The sequence below is a fragment of the Episyrphus balteatus genome, chromosome 4 (genome assembly GCF_945859705.1).
Source record: "Episyrphus balteatus chromosome 4, idEpiBalt1.1, whole genome shotgun sequence".
Lineage (NCBI taxonomy): Eukaryota > Metazoa > Arthropoda > Insecta > Diptera > Syrphidae > Episyrphus > Episyrphus balteatus.
In genome coordinates, this window is record NC_079137.1 from 68644235 (window position 1) to 68662780 (window position 18546).

Here is an 18546-nt window from a genome sequence, read left to right on the forward strand (position 1 = left end):
TAAAATTTTTCTGCCATGATTCAAATATGAATCGAATGCAGTTATCTCAAAATTGCATGACTTTTTTATATAAAACGTTTTCTAAATTCACTAGACAAATTGTTACGGATGTGACATTACAAAACACATTATTTTCGAAAAGTAAATCCAACTTGTGTGTAAATTCTTTGTCATACTTTCAGCTGATATGCAGTATCATTTAAAAAATGAGACAAGCCACAAAAAAAAATTAATAATGATTTTTTTTTGGCATTGTTACGGGTGTGACATAGAACTTTATGGGCGTGAAATATATTATATTGCTTTGAATATTGTATATGAAGTGAAATTTATGTTTTTATTTTAATTACACGCACCGTTTAAGTATGTTTCTGTCCTTACGGGTGTGACACCTTTTTCGTAAACTCATAAATTGTGCAGCCGAGATTCAATTTGATCTAATAAAATTGAGTAATCTAGAAAATTCAAGGTTTTCTTTATATAAAACGTGTTATAATTTCAACTGCACAAATTACTTGTAGTACGGGTGTGACATTATAAAAAAACACATGATTCTTAAAAACAAATGTCTATCTTAATTCTTTTTTAAATATTATCTGATTGTTGATCTTTAGTACCATTTCAAAAATGAGACATAAGACTGTGAAATAAATTCTTGAAAAGACTAGTTTAAGTACTGTTACGGGTGTGATACAATATTTAAAGGATATTAAGAATTTATGTATTTTTGCTTTTAAATTTCTAATGCAATGATCTCTTTATAAAATTACCTTCTATTACATTAAAATAAATAGAAACGAAAAATATATTTCTCAGCATGACATCTTGTTGTTACACATGTAAAGAAAAATTTTTATATTTTACCTAAATGACAATAAAACAAATTTCATACGCATTCAAAATCAGGAAAGAAAAAAAAAAATACAACTCCAACTGAAAAACCCTTTTTATGTTCTTCATGGTCGTAATTTTTTTTTTCTTTAGTTGGAATTTCTTTGCGGATTTATTGAATTGCTTCCATTTATGATGTTGTTCGTTTTTTTTTTCTTCTTCTTTTCTTGAATACTTTACAGTTGAAAACTCGAACCTGGATCTCTTGATGTTCTTCTTTTGGTAAAACCCTCACCAAATTATTTTTTCTTCTCAAAAGAAATCAAATAACCAAAAAAAAAAAAAATAAGATGAGAAAAATTCTCTCAATTCATTCAACATTTTACAATTTGATATGCTTCCTGGATAAAAGAAGGTAAAGACGGTAGGTAACTTTTGGTTCTTATGTGCTCAGCTCACATTGATGTGTGTAATGATTTTTTTTCCTTCTTTTTATTTTGATTCCTTCTAAAAAATAAGGAAACGCATGTGAATTTCATTCCTAGAATTGAACACCTACCGTTTTTGATAGTCAGCACTGGTACGTTGACAAACATTGAATGATTTTCAGACAAAAATAACAAGTGCAATTGAAACGTTGGGCGCCATTTAGTATTTTCATTAGTACAATAAATATCGTGAAAAATGTTGAATTTTGTTAGAAAAGTCCTTGGATCTTTTGAGGTAATCACATTCTTCATCCTTCAAACATAAAATCCATCCCTGACTATATATTTACCTGTAATTTTCTTGTTTACATCTTTCAAAAGTTTGAAGAAGAAGAAAAAAAAGTCAAAAACAAATTGAAGAAGTAAAAAAAAAATGACGATTCGATTACGTGAAATGATTTCCTTCTTCATCTCTTTTCTGTCTTCTAATGGTGAAGAGAATTTCACTCAAAGAACCCCGTCCTTGTATTTGTATAAAGATACCTCAATTCGACTCGATATAGAAAGATGCCTCGCAAGTCGATAGATATTTTTGTTCCGTATCGACTAATGTGACGTTTTAATGTTTGTTTGTACCTTTTTATAAAAGTATCTTCAGCCTTGGTGGTCTTTTTTTGCTTCTTCTTCTTTTTCCTTCAATATAAATGTACTTATATCTACTTTTCGTTTTTTTATTTTTATTTTCTTAAGGAAGTAGATAGAGAGAGAGAGACTTGATGGGAATAAGTTGGTGTGAAGGAGTTTTTTCTTTCTTTTTTTTTTTTTGTAATTTTATTTGAAAATGTGGTAAGTGGTTGCGAGGCAATAACAATAACATCACTTAATTTTGTTAGTACCTCAAACTCAAACATATACTCGTAAAGTCTGAAAGTTAAACGCTTTTTGTGTTCTCATAATGGAATATGACTCTATGGATATAATAATGGATGCAATTTTACAAATAAATTTGTAATTTTTATTATTTTCTCATTAAGCAATTTGGTTAAGTGAGTTTAGGTTTTGGAATAAATTGTATTTAATAATTGGTTTGCGTGAGATAAAGTTGTTTTAAGTTTGTTTGAAGTTAGCAGACCTAAAAAGTTTGTGGATGATATTTTACAATATTTTCTTTTTACTAGAGAAAGGGAAGCATTTGAACATGTGAAAATAGGTGTTTCAACACAAAACTTAGAGGTGAATTGAATAAGATGAGAAATTATATTCAAACTAAAAGAAGTTACAAAAGAAGCTTCTTGATAGTGATATGAAAAAGGTTGCCTAAGCTTTAATATTTCGATTTGTTTCATTGGTTGATTGATGACACCTTAAACCTTAAAAAAAAACAAAGAAGTGTCTTAGATTTTAAAGTCTTTTAAATTAAATAAAAAATCCAGGAGGTCAGAAGTTCTAAAATCTTGAAATTTTGCACACCTAAAATCTACACAGCCTCAATTATGACACCTGAAATCGAAAGTCGAAATTCCGAAAGTTTGAGATTTCGAAAACTTAAAACATCAAAAGAAAACAATTCCATTGCTGATATTGAAAACACAATTTAAAATATAATAAGACCTTTAACTTCAGATCCTGTAACCTCAGAATTGAGTGGCATTTTGTATTTGAAAATAATGAGCACTTCCTTACCATCTGTAGACTGGTGCCCTCCATTTTTTTTTTTTAAATAAAATTAGAATCGTAAAATGAATTTGGACTTCAAACTACCTTATCATTTGTGCAGCAACGCATCGACAATCACGAATGTTAAATTCATGCATTTAATTTAAAGACGTTTAGTTTGTTTTTTCTTCAAAAGAAGAGTAGATTACAGTGAAAGGGAAATTTATTTTTCCCATGGGACAGTTTGCCGGTGCTACCTTATCGACAGTTTATTGATATAAAGGTCAAAATGAAATAGGGCAAACCACAATAAGTAAATGATAAGAATTACCATGCACTAAAAAATGGTGCACTTATATCGACTAAAATAGAAATGGTAAGGTAGTTTAAAAACTTTATCGACTTTAAGCAAATAATTTTGGAATTTGTAAAAAAATTTCAACCACCCAAAATAAGCTTTCGGAAATTTTTTCACATATTTCTGAGCTGCAAAAATATAGGTATGCGAAATATTTGAGGTTACAAAATTTTTGTTTTATTTTTCTTGTAATGAAGAAAACACGTTTGCAACTACCGATCTGTCAGTCAACGGGTTTTCTAAATTAATAGTTGAATTTTGTGTAGCAAAATTTCTTTTGCAAATAATTTAGTCATTCAGTAGGTAATGTAGTGTTTATCTTAGGAACTTAGGAATTACTCCTGTGTAAAAAATTGATATTTTCAAAATAACTTAAACTGTGTCGGTAAGGGAGTGAAATCATATTTTGCAAGAACAGATACATTGTGGGTAAGGTAGTGGGATCCATACAAAAAACTATATAAGCAACCATGCATAACAAACAGTTCTCTTTCAAAGTATTAAGCCATTGTGGGTAATGCAGTGTTAACCATAATTAACAAGGTACTACATAATTTGTATTCGACAAAAAAATATCTTACAAATAGCTTATGGATTTCAGATAAATCAGTGTGAGCCATATAAAGACGTATTTCAAACATTTTATAAAATGTCGGTAAGGGAATGTGAATACATGGTGTTGGCAATTGATACATTGTGGGTAAGGTAGTGTGATATTTACAAAAATGCTAAAAACAGTCATCCTGCAAAAAGTGCTTATGCTTCTGAGATTGTAGATAAGGTAGTTCATTAAGTTATAAGCTGCTGCTTATTTTTACGCTTAAAATACTCAAGGTTCACAGTTTTTTTGCAACCGGAATTATTCAAATTTTAAATTCAAACAAAGAAAGTCTTCAACGTTTTTATGTATTTACACACTAAACACCCAATAACATCACATTCGATTGTTGCCATCCTAAGTTTGCACATACAATTTTTTGGGAGTCAAACAGAAGTCACTTGCTCAAATATTTGTGTCACTTTTTTTGGCAAATAAAAGATTATTTTTATCTTGGCTGCTCATAAATTGTCTAACTTTGTTTAAAGCTTAGTACTGGTAGATGTCTGTCATATAATAACTGAGAGATAACCCATGTTTAACAAACAAACATTATTTTATATTTTGATAGAAATAAAATAAAAATACACCAAACACCGATAAAAAAAATTGAAAAAAAAAATATTAATGTAGAAAAACATTGTTCTTAAACTTACGCAACAAGTCCGCCAAGGAACGCCACGGGTCCGCCACCAATTAGACGTATTTTCCGATGACACGAGTCAAATAATGACGTTCGTGTTGTTGTTTGTGTTGTTGTTGTTGATCCACTAACACCACCATGATGATGATTGGCTGTGTTAGTGGCTCCCCCTGTCGTCATTAATGACGAAGCTGAAGAATTTGCCGATGCAGCTGGCGATGTCATATTATTATGATGGTGGTTATTATTGTTGCTAGTATTATTGTTATTATTATTATGTTGCGATGATTTACCGCTAATAGCACCACCGTTTAGTAAAAATCCATTTTTAAATCCATTCGTTGTTTTAGTTGCTGTACCATTTGTATGATGGTTACGATGTAATGGCGATCCTATACCACCAACTCCAACGCCAACACCATTTTGATGATGTAGATGATGCGAGTTGTGACTACCATTGTTTGGGGATGAGTTGGCTGTATGAGATGTTGGACCATGTCCCACAAGATGTGTGGGCGATCGCAACATCTTTTTACAAATTAACAGTATGACTTCCACACTTGCGCTGTTTTACAATAAAAAAAGGATTTTTCTTTGATTTTTTTTAAACTTTTTTTCACAAGAACTTGGTTTTTTTGAAACTTTTCACTTAATTTCTTTTGAAACTTTCACATTTAAAAAATTTAAAGAAAAAAATTTAATTAAATTAAAAAAATAACAATTTAATGGGAAATGACTCTAACACATTCTGAATAAAATTTAGCCGGGGTTTATCCTGCAAAAAGAGAGAGAGAGAGAAAATATTCATAGATGAGTACACAAAAAAAAAGGAACGTATCCTTTTGACAGATACTAATGGATCATCCTGTTTTTTTAAGACGACTTGTTTTTGGCTTGTTGAGAAGAAGAAGAAGAAATAAGAACAAACAAAAATAGAGCAAACACTCAGTTTAATCACTGTGGGCTGTGGTATAGCAAAAAGTTTTGTTGAAAAGAAAAAAAGTTAAAAAAAGGACTTTCAGCTAAAAATAAATATCCTACCTACATTCTTATATTTTTTTCTTATATCGAAAAGAAAAAGAACGTGGTTCTTAGCAATTACATTATGTTTTTCCTTTCTATGAACCAAAAAAGAGGGAAAAAAACAGAAGAAAAAGAAAGAAAAACCTCAAATTAACTCGTTACAACTTTGATGAAGCATCCCACATCATTGTGTCACAATAACACCATCATTTCCAAGTACACCAATATTCGTTTCTCCTACGCTATTTTTGTATACGAGTCGAGTTTTGTCTGGAAGACTGCTGATGCCTTTAAACTTATCGCATGTCAACTCGTCAACCTTGAAACAAATCAATTTACTACGTGTAACTTTATATATTCCTCAACAACACGAATAAAAATTGTTTTTTTGAGCAAAAAAAAAAAACAAAAATAATATAAAACTCTTGCATGAAATTGACTACCTCGATTATTTATCAAGACACGAACTTCAATTTAAATAAAGTTTATTGCAATCTATTTAAATTTTTTTTTACTATGTAGGTATATCGATGCAATAATAATAACACTGTGATAGTTCGATTTTGCAACAGAAGCGAGACACATCGATTCTAGTTAATTCGAGTATGCTGAATTTAGTGGTGGCAACCGTATTGAAAGTTTGGCTCAGGTTTTCGAGATATTTCGAAAATAAAATCTTAGGTCGGGACTATTAAAATACTGATAATTTCGAATACTTAAGTTTTTTAAAGCAGTTTTTAGCTTAGAGAAAAGCTATTCCTGTATATAGCTATATGTTTAACACTATTCCAACCTAGATTGTTATGTTTCGGTCGCTTACAAAGCATTTTATAAACAAAAACTTCACTTTTCAAGTTTTTTTTTATTTTGTGTTTACTTTCAAAGCCTTTAATATGGATGCAATTTGAGTTTAACATTGATTCGGGATATTTTATATTATTTCCATAGCATGTTATTCCAAAAATGAATAAAATACTACAAACCTGAAAAAGTTCACTAGTGAAAATCAGTCTATTAAGCTAAGGAAATGTATTAAATAACACTGGTAAGCAAAATTAATCTTTTTTTGCCACAAGAACCAAAATATACTTTTCTGTAGTTGAAAGGGGTGCTGAACTCGAATCCAAAGCCATAAATATTTATTTGACTTCCTTTTTTTTAAATATTACAGTTATAAAAGGCAAAAAACGTTATTTTGACTGCTTTTATCCCGGCAAGATGTAAGTATATAAGAACGTTTTTTGTTCTTCCAAAAACTGTTTAATTCATTTATTATCTGACATATCTTAAGCTTAAGCTGAAAATCCAAAAACTATCTTAACTTAATCTTAAGTTCAGGTTTTGATACATTTCCGTAGCTTAGTAGGCTGATTTTCACTTGTGAACTTTTTCAGGTTTGCAGTATTTTATTCATTTTTGGAATTATATGCTATGAAAATAATATAAAATATCCCGAATCAATGTTAAACTCAAATTGCATCCATATTAAAGGCTTTGAAAGTCAACAAAATAAAAAAAAACTTGAAAAGTGAAGTTTTTGTTTATAAAATGCTTTGTAAGCGACCGAAACATAACAATCTAGGTTGGAATAGTGTTAAACATATAGCTATATACAGGAATAGCTTTTCTCTAAGCTAAAAACTGCTTAAAAAAACTTAATTATTCGAAATTATCAGTATTTTAATAGTCCCGACCTAAGATTTTATTTTCGAAATATCTCGAAAACCTGAGCCAAACTTTCAAAACGGTTGCCACCACTGAATTCAGCATACTCGAATTAACTAGAATCGATGTGTCTCCGCTCTGTTGCAAAAAAAAAGTTCTAAAAACTATCACAGTGTAATTAAACTTGTGATAGGATGGTACCTGTCATGTGTATCAATTTTTTCGTTAAGCAAAAAAGAGTTAATCGCAATTGATTGAAGTTGAAAATTGGAATTTTGGAAATGTGTGTTAAATTGAGATTTGTAAACTCATTTTTGTGTGCATAATATGTTTTATGTTTATAAAAAGAGAATGTTGTCATATTACTTTGAAGTTATGAAAATTAGGTATATCATGTGAAGAATACAGGAAAATACAAACCTTGAAATTCATTCTTAATAATTTTAAAACGTGAGAGTCTCAGTAAAATAAAAGAAAGGTATTGCGATCTTCTAGCCAATAATATTTTCTACAATTTGAGCTCAGGAACGACTCTGTGAGCTAACTAGTTTTCAAGATATTTCCATTCGAATACTGAAATTTTTTTCGAAGTCGAATATTTTTTTTCGAAGTTTGTTAAATTTTCAATTTTAATACTATTTTAATATTCAAAATTATAAGTATACTGCTTTTTGAATATTTACATTTTTTCAAAATCGAAAATTGTATTTTAAAGTTTCTCATGTTGAAGGTCTTTTTTTTGCTTTTCTGAATGCTCTTCTAATATTAAAAATTTTCAAAAAAGTTATTGCTTTTCGAATAGTGACATTTTTTTCGAAGTAGAATATTTTTGTTTGAAGTTTTGGAAGTTTGTGGAAATTGCCTTCACTAAAAAATCCTCTTCTTATATTCGAAATTTTCAAGCATATATTTTCGAATTTTGACATGTTTAGAATTTGAATATTTTTTTTTCGAAATGTTGCAAATTAAGGAAATTTTCACTTTGAAGATCTTCCTTTTTTTCTAACATACAAAATTTTTTCGAAGTTTTGGAAGTTTGGTAAAATTTACATTCTAAATGTCTACTTTTTTTTCTCTTATATTCAAAATTTTTAAGGAAGAGCTTGAAGAGAATCAAACGCTAGAAAAAGTTTCTATATTTTTAGCACAAGACCGAACATTGTAAAATTTATGAGGTCGAATTTTTTTTCAAGTTATTGAAGTTGGTGAGAATAGGTTTTTAATGGTCAAACAAATTTCCTATAATTTGAGCCTAATAGTTATTGGTTTTTTAAGACCAATACCTAACTATCGGGCTCATTTTTTTTCTACCAAATATTTTGACCGTTTTTGTGAAACCGATAGAAGCAAAGGTGTTGCTTTTCGAATATTGTCAATTTTTTTGTCGAAATCGAATAATGATTTTTTCTAAGTTTTGAATGTTCGTGAGAATCATTTCAGAAATGCTTTCAGATGATTTTGTGTCCAACAGAAAGCTTGAAACAAATTTATTTACTGATTATCTTTTAATTTTTATAATTCACAGTCTCTCATAGCAGAATGATAATGTTTTCAAGTCTAAATAAGAGTTCGAATTTGAAGCAGTAATCTAAATTGGTTCAAATTGTGTGAGATAACTTAAATCAAAGAGAAAATAATTATTGTTAATGAACACTTACAACTTGTACCGCCTACTGACACGCCCACTCTTGAGAATGTGATTTAATATTCAAAGTTTATGAGATGAGATTTGAATGATTTTAAAAAAGTTGTAGAGTTTTTTGTGTCCCAGTTTGTTGGTAAAAAGTTTTTTCCACCAACATTTCATGGATTTATTTATTGATTAGTTTTTAATTTGTATAGTTTACAGTCTCTCATAACAAAAAATAATAAATATGAACAACACCTTAAATTTATAAATAATCATGAATCATTTTGATAAGAATATTTTTGGAAAAAATTAATTAGACAGGGCAGAACAAAAAAAAATTTTGTTTTTCATTTGTTTAATTCATTAGCGAAGATATTATTTATAGTTCAATTTTCATAATTCACACCCTTTTAATACACAACTTTTTTGAATAAGTTAAACACAATATCAATAAGCATTTAGTAGACAAAAAAACAAACTCACAAATTTATAAAAATAACTAGTATAAACTGTACCAAATGCAAAATATTTACAAGAGGTTTGACCTTAGTAAGCTCGAAAACAAACTTTTAATCAATTTAACTGATCTAAATGTTTTTAAAATTTGTATTAAAAGACCATGACCCTTTCAAATGATAATGGATATATTCATTTCATTTGCCATAAACAACTTAATTTTGTCTTCCTAGTTTTATTTTTTTTTTGTAAAACATCAATCATTCATTTCTTTTTCCATTAGAATTACTGCCCTACCCCAGGTTATCCTTGAACCAACCCCACATCCATTTCAAATCCATGTTATACTTTGACACGTAACACATTTTGATTCTTCTTCTTCTCTCTATTTGACATGCTACTAACCCATTAGCCATAAAGCATTGTATGCATGCATATGTATCTACTGCGTATTAGGACAAAAGTCTTTCTCATATTCTTGACCTATAGTATTGTTCTGCTGCTCCCTTTCAAAAACTAATTTATCTAGTTTTCTGATATTTTTTTCTATTTTTTTTTTTTTTTGTTTAATTTCACCACACCTTTCACTTTATATACGACGCAAATTTTTGACCTATCCCAGAAAAATAAGTTTGAAATGTCTTCATTCATTATATTAAAAAAAATATTTTTAGTTTTTATGAAATCTAATTTATCGTCTTCATCATCAATCAAAAACAAAAAAAATTTTTTTTTGTTTTTAATTAATATTCATTTAGAATATTAAATTCAGTATTTCTTTCTTTTTTTTTTATTTTAATAACAACATACATACATAAATTTATTTTTGAATTTTGGACGCAAAAAAAAGGAGAAAATTGAATTCGATACGCCAAAAGGGTTAATTAATCACTTGAAATCATTTAAATCGATGTTGTAGAAAATATATATTTAATAGTTTTGATGACTTAAGGGTCGAAATCGAAACAAAACGACAGAGTTGACATAATAAACTGATGTCATCGTTTTATTTTTTTTTTTTATTCAAAAAGAAAACAAAAAGTTTAATTAAATACATTTTCAATGTTTGTGGAAAGTTTTCATCAATAAATTTGATTGTGTCATCAAACACTGAATTACTAATATTTTTGATGGTGTTATGAATAAATTTTTGAATAATTATTTTTATATTAGAACTGGTTTTTTTTCTCTTATTAATATTCGAAAAGCAATTAAAATTGCTCATAAAAATGACACAATATTTTAAAAAGTTTGCACTCAATTCTGATTTTGTGAACTTTTTGTTTTTTGAACTTTTCAACAAAATTACTGAACAAAAATTTTAATAATGAATACATTTTATTTTTATAACAGTTTATTGAGCGTAAATCTTCAAAGTGAAAAAGGATTATAAGGTCAATATTTATGATAAGCAAGTCCATTAACAAAAATAATATTCCGGAAACGAAATAAGAAAGTTTGCATTCGGTAATCAGATTAATGGAGAAATTTACTTTTTTAACGACAATTGGTTTTAAAAGTTAAAATAATTGAAAAATTGACAGTTAGTGTCATTTTGACCAAACCATAATTGATCCCCAAATTGATTAAAGACTTTAAGAAAACAGATTCAATCATAAAGCTTTTACCTTTTTATGCGATATAGGTTATGCATTCGTACAAAAAAAAAAGCTGAGATAACAATAAGACATGACATTACTATTGTTGTAGAGAAAGCAAACAAAGTGGTTCCCGGAAGTCCGTCTGTCTGTCAGTCTGTCTGTATAACGTGCTATATAGCCTAAACGGATGAACTAATTGGTCCATCAAACTTGGTATGTAGCATTTTTTGTAGACTCTCCAGAGGGGTTTTTGTAATTAATTTATTTGGACCAAAAATAACGGTAGGTACCTGTCATATACCTACTAATTTTGCTAATTTAGGAAAAGTCTAATTTTCTCGAAAACGGCTCCAACGATTTTGTTTAAAAAATTAAAATGATAGTTTGTAAGCAAGGTCTTTTTTTTCATGCAGAAATATTTTTTCGAAAATCATTGTTAACGGTAATTGTTTTTTAAATCTAATTTTCTGCCAAACTACTAAATCAATTTCAACGAATTTTTTTATACAAAGGCACTTCTATTATTTATAAATCAGAAATAAAATTTTGAAAACAATAATTTTTGGATTAAAAAAAAAACACTTGAAATTTTTTTTTTTTGTAAAAATAAAATTTTCGAAAACGGGGCATTGAATTTTTTTGGAAATTTTAGTTTTAAATGTTGATTAGTTATTTCTACAAAATGGCATACGAATTTTATTTAGATTTTTTTTTTTAATTATTTAAAGAAATAAGTTTTTTAAAAAACGGCTCTAACGATTTAAAATTTTTTTTTCTAAAAATCTGTCTTAATAAAAGAAATCAAATTGCATACTTGTTTTGGAGATTGTTGTTTTTTACCATTGAAAAACTATTTTTTTTGTTTTTTTTTTATATAAATTTTCCAAAATTCTATTAAAAAACTCTTAAACATTTTAGCAACTTTAACCCTAAGAGCAAGTTCGTGCGACCTAGTTGTTTACTTTTATTTTGAAAATGTACAAAGTGTTGGTTTGAAAATAAGATATCAGATTTTGTACGTTTTCAAATTCAATTTTTGTATAGAAAACTTAAAAGGACATGAATTGCCAATCATAAAACCTCTTTTTTGGACCTTTAGAAAAATTTGTTGTCACGGGTGAGACATTTGTATAGTTAATTTATTGTTTCCTTTTTGCTTGAATTGAACAAAGCTTAAAGGAGGGTTTATGACTAATTTGTTTGTATGAATGTTCATGTATTCCATCATAACTTCGAAATTACTTATCGTAATTTGACAAATGAGGTATCGTTAAAAGCATTTTGCTTGTCCGGTGGTCATAACTGCGGCTTTGCAAATATGAACATACGAACATACTGTCAAGAATGTTCATAACTGAATTCACAACTTTTAATTGTTTAAATGCCATTGGTCTCTTTTTTTCTTAATTTGAACTAGGAAGCTTCAGTTGCAATGAATTGATTGTTGGAAAAAACTTAAATTTAATCGATAGTTTCAATATACTCGTTCTACCAGAAAAAATGTCAATTAATTTTTGAGGAACAAAAGTATAATTTAATTTCATACAAAACACTAGGAATGCCTTGAAATTGCTATTTCTTTAAAAGGTACATACATAAATCGCGAGAAACCTAACGACAATTGTCACAGTAAAAATCCAACTACCGCATATCAATTTTATTAGATAATGGGCGTGTGTTATAGGTACTCCACCAACTTTATAGGAAAGGGTTTTTATACTGAGGGAAAAAAAAACAAAGGTAAAACAGTGAAAAGCTTTAAATTTATTAGTGGACCTGATGGTCAAGCATTCCGCTAGTAATCTAAGGAATGAAAAATTTTAAAATCAAAAGTTGTTTCCTTGATTTTAAGTTGTTTTTTTTTGTATCAGTGTTAAAACTGGTTTCATCAATTTTCGCACTTAAAAGACTATTCAAGACTGATGCCTCTTATTCAGCTCAACTCAAATCTTTTATATATAGCCTGTACCTTTCCATTTCAAGAACTTTTTTTTTTACTTTGACTTATTTCGATAGTCAATTCAATTGCGTTTAATGACAGTTAACTTTATCATGTATAAATCCGACATTAAGCTTAATTTTCAACTCGTCTCCTCCCAAACTATATCTCAAATCCCCCATCAACACTTACCCAACAAGTTGACATTTTGTACCAATACATTTTGTTTTTGTTCAATAATAACTCCATACTTCCCAGTCCCACCCATTTTTTGTGCCAATCTAAAGCCTGGATTATTATTATATTGTTTGACATTTAAGACTTCTCGTCGTTAGCATCAAATTTGAATACAACACGTTGAGACGTCTATACGAATCGATACGATACACAATCCACAAAAGAGTATAATAACGATTACTTCCTCTTCCGTAACTGTCATAATACTCTTTCTCATATGTTGCATATTAAAATGGCGTCCTTATTTGATCAAAAACGTGAAAAATTCCTCACGTATTTTTGCTATCCCGGTCCCGGTAGTAAAAAAAATTGTAACAACAGTATCAGGAGCGCGGGACACATGCGCGCTTGTCCAATTTGTCACTCATAAATATTTCCCTCTTCTTTGGTTCTGCATAATAATTCACAGTTGGTTGGTGTGTTCCAATTTGTGTCTCAAAAAAATGTGTGTCGTTGTTTTTATTTCTTTTAAAGGTATCATCCAGAGAGACAGAAATATGTAAATTTAAAGTTCGTGACTTCTTGCACAATATTTTTCGAGCGAGTTTGAGAAAAATACGATGCGAAAACAATCGATAAACGATGACGACAACGACCGACAAAGTCGTCAGAGGCCACGACAACGAGACTTGGTCGTCGTTGCCGCCACCGCCGACGCCAAACTATGAGAACGTGTATCTTTCAAATGCATTTTGTCTTTTTTTTTTATTCATTTTTTTGTTCATTCAACTAACACCGTGAACTGATTTCCACCTGAGGTGATGCACGATTGTGAGCGTACAGTATTTATTGCACGACGACTGACGACGACGAGACTCAGCCATATCACCGCGCCCTCTCCACACAATGGCCTTTCCCGTGATCTGCTTTTTGTATCTTCAATTCTTCAAACCCTATAGGCCCCGGGAAATTTCATAATAATGGGAAATCATTTTATTCGGTATAAAATTTTTCTTCTTCTCTTCCTGGGATTGAATTTCTTTATTTAAGCAGAGTGGAGCGCCCTCTCGTACTCGTACTACCTTCAACAAGATTGCTCATAATTTTTCGGGGGGCAGAATTTAGTAGGGCAAAATTTTTTGATTGGAAGTAGTTTTTTTCTTTGTTTTTCTTCTGTATTTTTTTTTTTTTTTTTGTTCTGCATGAACTAGGACCTAGTGAAGCGAGGTTGGAGATTTATCGGTGATGGATTTCACTGTTTTTTTTTTTTTTTTTTTTTTTCTAGAGTGAAGTGTTTTTTGTTTTGTTTTTCATTCGTGAGTTGTTGTCGATAGTTTGTGTGAGGAGGTAAATTTGATTCGAGTGGATATTTTAAGGTGTGCTGTGTGAAAATGTGCTGTACATGTGTGTCTGAGGTTAGGGTGAAGTAGTTCATGGCACAGACTCGTATATAATATAAAGTTTCATAACCCTTCCTGGATTTTGTTTGATATTTAATCGTAACGTAGTTTTATTCCGTATTTATATAATGAAGAATTGATTGGAAATGAAAGTACTCATTGTGGAACGTGTTTGTAATTCATTCCACTAAAATTCAAGCCATTAGGGAAGCAAATTGAAATTTAAAAGTCATTCCAGGTTTTGGTATTTTGTTTTATTTTCTGTGGAACGTAAACATTTTTTACGTTCCACACATAACACATAGTGGAAAAAAGTGGAACGTTAATTTTACAAAAATTCAAAACTGAATGAATGAAGAATTTAAAGTGAAATAAAAAAAAAAAAAAAATGATTACGATCCACAATCATATTCACCAGTATCGGTCAACATTTTACATTCCACAACCTACATAAAAAATGAAAGTTCATAGATAAATATTGTCATATTAGCCTTTGTTCCATCCAGACGATTTGCTTATAAGAGATTTCATGGGCCTTGAAATTTTGTGGAACATATTATTTTGACATTGCACAAGAGGAGTGATGTTTAATATCTGATCCAAGCGCCATTGGTTTTGGTAGATGTGTAAGGCGTAGATGTGAATTATATAAGCTCTGGCGTTATTAAAAACAAAAAAAAATAATGTACAGGTGAAAATTGCATACAAATACGATTGTCATTGAAATTTTAAATTTTCATTTAAACAGTACTTTTACGTGTTTTTGAGTTAAATATTGAATGCATTCCACAACCTCGTATTGCTTAGAATATGAAATGGCTTAAATTGGTTGAGGAATGTGAAATATTTCCACAATACCAAAGTTAAATATGGTGTGAAAAATATGTGGAATGCATTGGTTTTTTCACTTGATTTTACAGGCAAGAAAACTTAGTTATTAGGTAATTATTTTTTTCTGTGGAATGAAAATTCATGTTCCACATCAGCAAGATTCATTTCTAGAACTGTCTTATAATTTTTTCTATTTAATAAAACTGTGAAGGGGTCATCAATTTTCATTTTCAATTTGACGACAAACAATTTTAATATTAAATCAATATATCGATTGACGTTGAGTAGCGCAGGTAGAGAAACTTTGCGAACTCGTAATAAAACAACAAAAACTGAACTACTTGCTAATTGAAAACCAATTATAACCATTTTACTATTAGCAACAAGAAAATTTCGAAACAACGTTACTATCTATTTCATTTCAAACTTAAACAACTCTGAATTTATTAGGTACATAGCAAGTGGAAGTAAAAAAAAATTACGTAAAAAGTATCTTCATTTTATATAAAAAAAAATATACTAAAACAACAACAATAAGAACGGAGTAGATTTAAAAATATTCATGTGATTTTCTAACATTTATCGTGTTAATTAGATACAATCGTGTTGCACAATTATCTCTCTCTCACAACACAATATAACCTTCGTTTGTACCTACGTTAGTTAGTTAGTTAGATATACAGGGTGTCCCAGAAGTAATGGATCAAACGAAATATGCTGATAGGACAACTTTAGGGCTCTCAGAATTTGGTAACTTGTTCATCCCAAATCCTTACGGTTTTCGATTTAATGCAATTTTTGTGAAATTCCGCAAAACCACGATTTGGCAACAGTATTTTGCTTCCTCCGCTCATAATTGATTTTTGTTTTTTACAATTCTTTCACTAAAACATTGCCAAATAATAAGAAATAATTAATTAATCAAAATATTTTTTATTTCATATGCCATTTTGCTGCAAATTAATTAACAGTTCCATGTTTTATAAAAACTCAATTTCATACTTTTATTTCAGAATAACTCCTTGAAAAAAATTTGTATGGTGTGACACTGGTATATTGCTTTAAAAACTTGCCGTGTTATTGCAGTTTTCAAAAATGTATAAAAGTTTTCAAAGTTGAAGTTAGAACTAAAGATATTACAATTTAAATCCAACAAAACAGGGCTTTTCAGAGCAAAATAACAAATAAAAATAAACACATTTTCTCGGCTGTTGTTTGTTTATTTCTTTTTGAATAAAAGCCTCGATTTTTGTTTGTTATTTTGCTCTGAAAACGCCTGTTATTTTGCATTCAAATTGTAATAACTTTCGTTCTAATTTCATCTTTGGAAACTTGTATACATTTTTGAAAACTGCAATAACACGGCAAGTTTTTAAAGTAATAAACCAGTGTCACACCATACAAATTTTTTTCGGGATGATGCTCTGAAATAAAACTACGAAATTGAGTTCTTATAAAATATGGAACTGTTAATTAATTTGCAGCAAAATGGCATATGAAATAAAAAATATTTTGATTAATTAATTATTTCTTATTATTTGGCAATGTTTTAGTGAAAGAATTGTAAAAAACAAAAATCAATTATGAGCGGAGGAAGCAAAATACTGTTGCCAAGTCGTGGTTTTGCGAAATTTCACAAAAATTGCATTAAATCGAAAACCGTAAGGATTTGGGATGAACAAGTTACCAAATTCTGAGAGCCCTAAAGTTGGCCTATCAGCATATTTCGTTTGATCCATTACTTTTGGGACACCCTGTATATACGAATATGTTCTAATTAGCTTTCGTTGTAACAAGACAATATTATACCTTGTTTTGTTGTTGTTACCTGCCACAAAATTCTCCCACTAATATGTTTGTACCTACTCTTTGTCCGTCATGTTTTTGTTCAGAGTGTTCAGAGTTCAAAGATAATTGGATTAATTAGTGGATTCAAGAGAGTTAATAATTATACAAATAAAAAAAAAAATACACTTAGTTACATGCAAGACAAGTCAAAACAATATTTATCACCCGTTTTTGACCTTCAAAATTTTCAAAAAACAATGAACTATGAATATTTTTCAATGCAATACACTATTATCAAACAAAAAAAGATAAAACCTATAGACCCTTTCAATCTTTTAAAACGAATTTATATTTAAATTCTGTTAATGGGTTTACACTTTGCAATTGTTTTTCTTATTTTGTTTTCTTCTTTTAAACCAAACCATTTGGTTATGCAATTTGAATATTATTTTTTCATTTCTTTTCATTGAACGCTGATAAGTTACTTGTTGAAAATTCCACAATACTCATTGACTCTGGCAGAAATTATATTTAAATTGCGCTTTGGCAGGCTCTATATTGAGGTCATTTTCATTGCGAAGGTTAAAATAGTCTGGACGTGCGTCGGTCGCGTCACATCGTCAATATAATAGAAGCAACAATTTTTGTTCAACTATTATGAAGTCAATTTTCAAGTCAAATTTTATAAAACAGCTGACCAATAGAAATAGGGCCCACATGTCATCGATACACAAGTATTGGCTTATTGGCTTTTGAATAATAAATGAAATAATTGGAATAATATAAATGCAATAGACAAAAGTTCAAGGAAATTAGAGCCACTGAACATGCATGTAGATGTAGACTGCATGCAGTGTTTAAATAAAAGTATGAGTATAAATGTTGAAAATTTAACTATTTTTGATTATATAGCTTTTATCCGATCGTTTTAATAGTTTATCCGAGTGTTATCCAAATATTATCTGTGTATTATCAATGAAAAAGGGATTCAATTCTTGCATTTTAACTGTTATCCATGTATCCGGATAAAAATGTATTTCATATAACATTATTTCAAAATGTTTTCGGTTTTATCTTCGATTGCGGATAAAAACTATTGACGACCTGTTTGAACACTCGGGATGGAAGGTTTAAGGAAAAATTACTGCTGAACGAAAAGCATTTATTCGTACATTTTAATAGCTTATCCGAGTGGGATCTATATTGTACATGAAGTTAGAATCGATTTTTTTAAGTTATGAGGGAAATACGTTTTTATTTCTGTATTTAAATTCTTAGCTGTACATGCGGATAAATACTTATGTGTGATTTATCTAATTGTGAATTGAAGAGTATTCCTTTTAAGTTCAGAGAAAGAATACTATTGATAAATCAGTTTTGAAATCATATCTGAATGAAAAAAAGTTTATCCGTACATTTTAAAAGGTTTATCCGGATATTATACATGATTTCATTGAAGTAGAATTAAGTCCCTGATATTATTACGAAAATAAAAATGATTATCCGTATATTTTAAATGTTA

The 18546-nt window shown here is 29.2% G+C and overlaps 1 protein-coding gene across 2 annotated transcripts in view; it reads right to left on the reverse strand.

Annotated features, from left to right (window-relative positions):
* The window catches only part of LOC129918870 (MOB kinase activator-like 2), a 232666-nt gene that overhangs the window by 106981 nt on the left and 107139 nt on the right, over nucleotides 1-18546 (reverse strand). Inside the window, exon 2 of one of the 2 annotated variants that reach the window (XM_055999615.1) lies at nucleotides 4528-5289. The exons of the other annotated variant lie outside the window; for it this stretch is intronic. Coding sequence (XP_055855590.1) covers nucleotides 4528-5042 — 515 coding nt within the window. The 5' untranslated portion in view covers nucleotides 5043-5289. The remainder of the gene's footprint in view (nucleotides 1-4527; nucleotides 5290-18546) is intronic. 2 annotated transcript variants of the gene reach the window in all.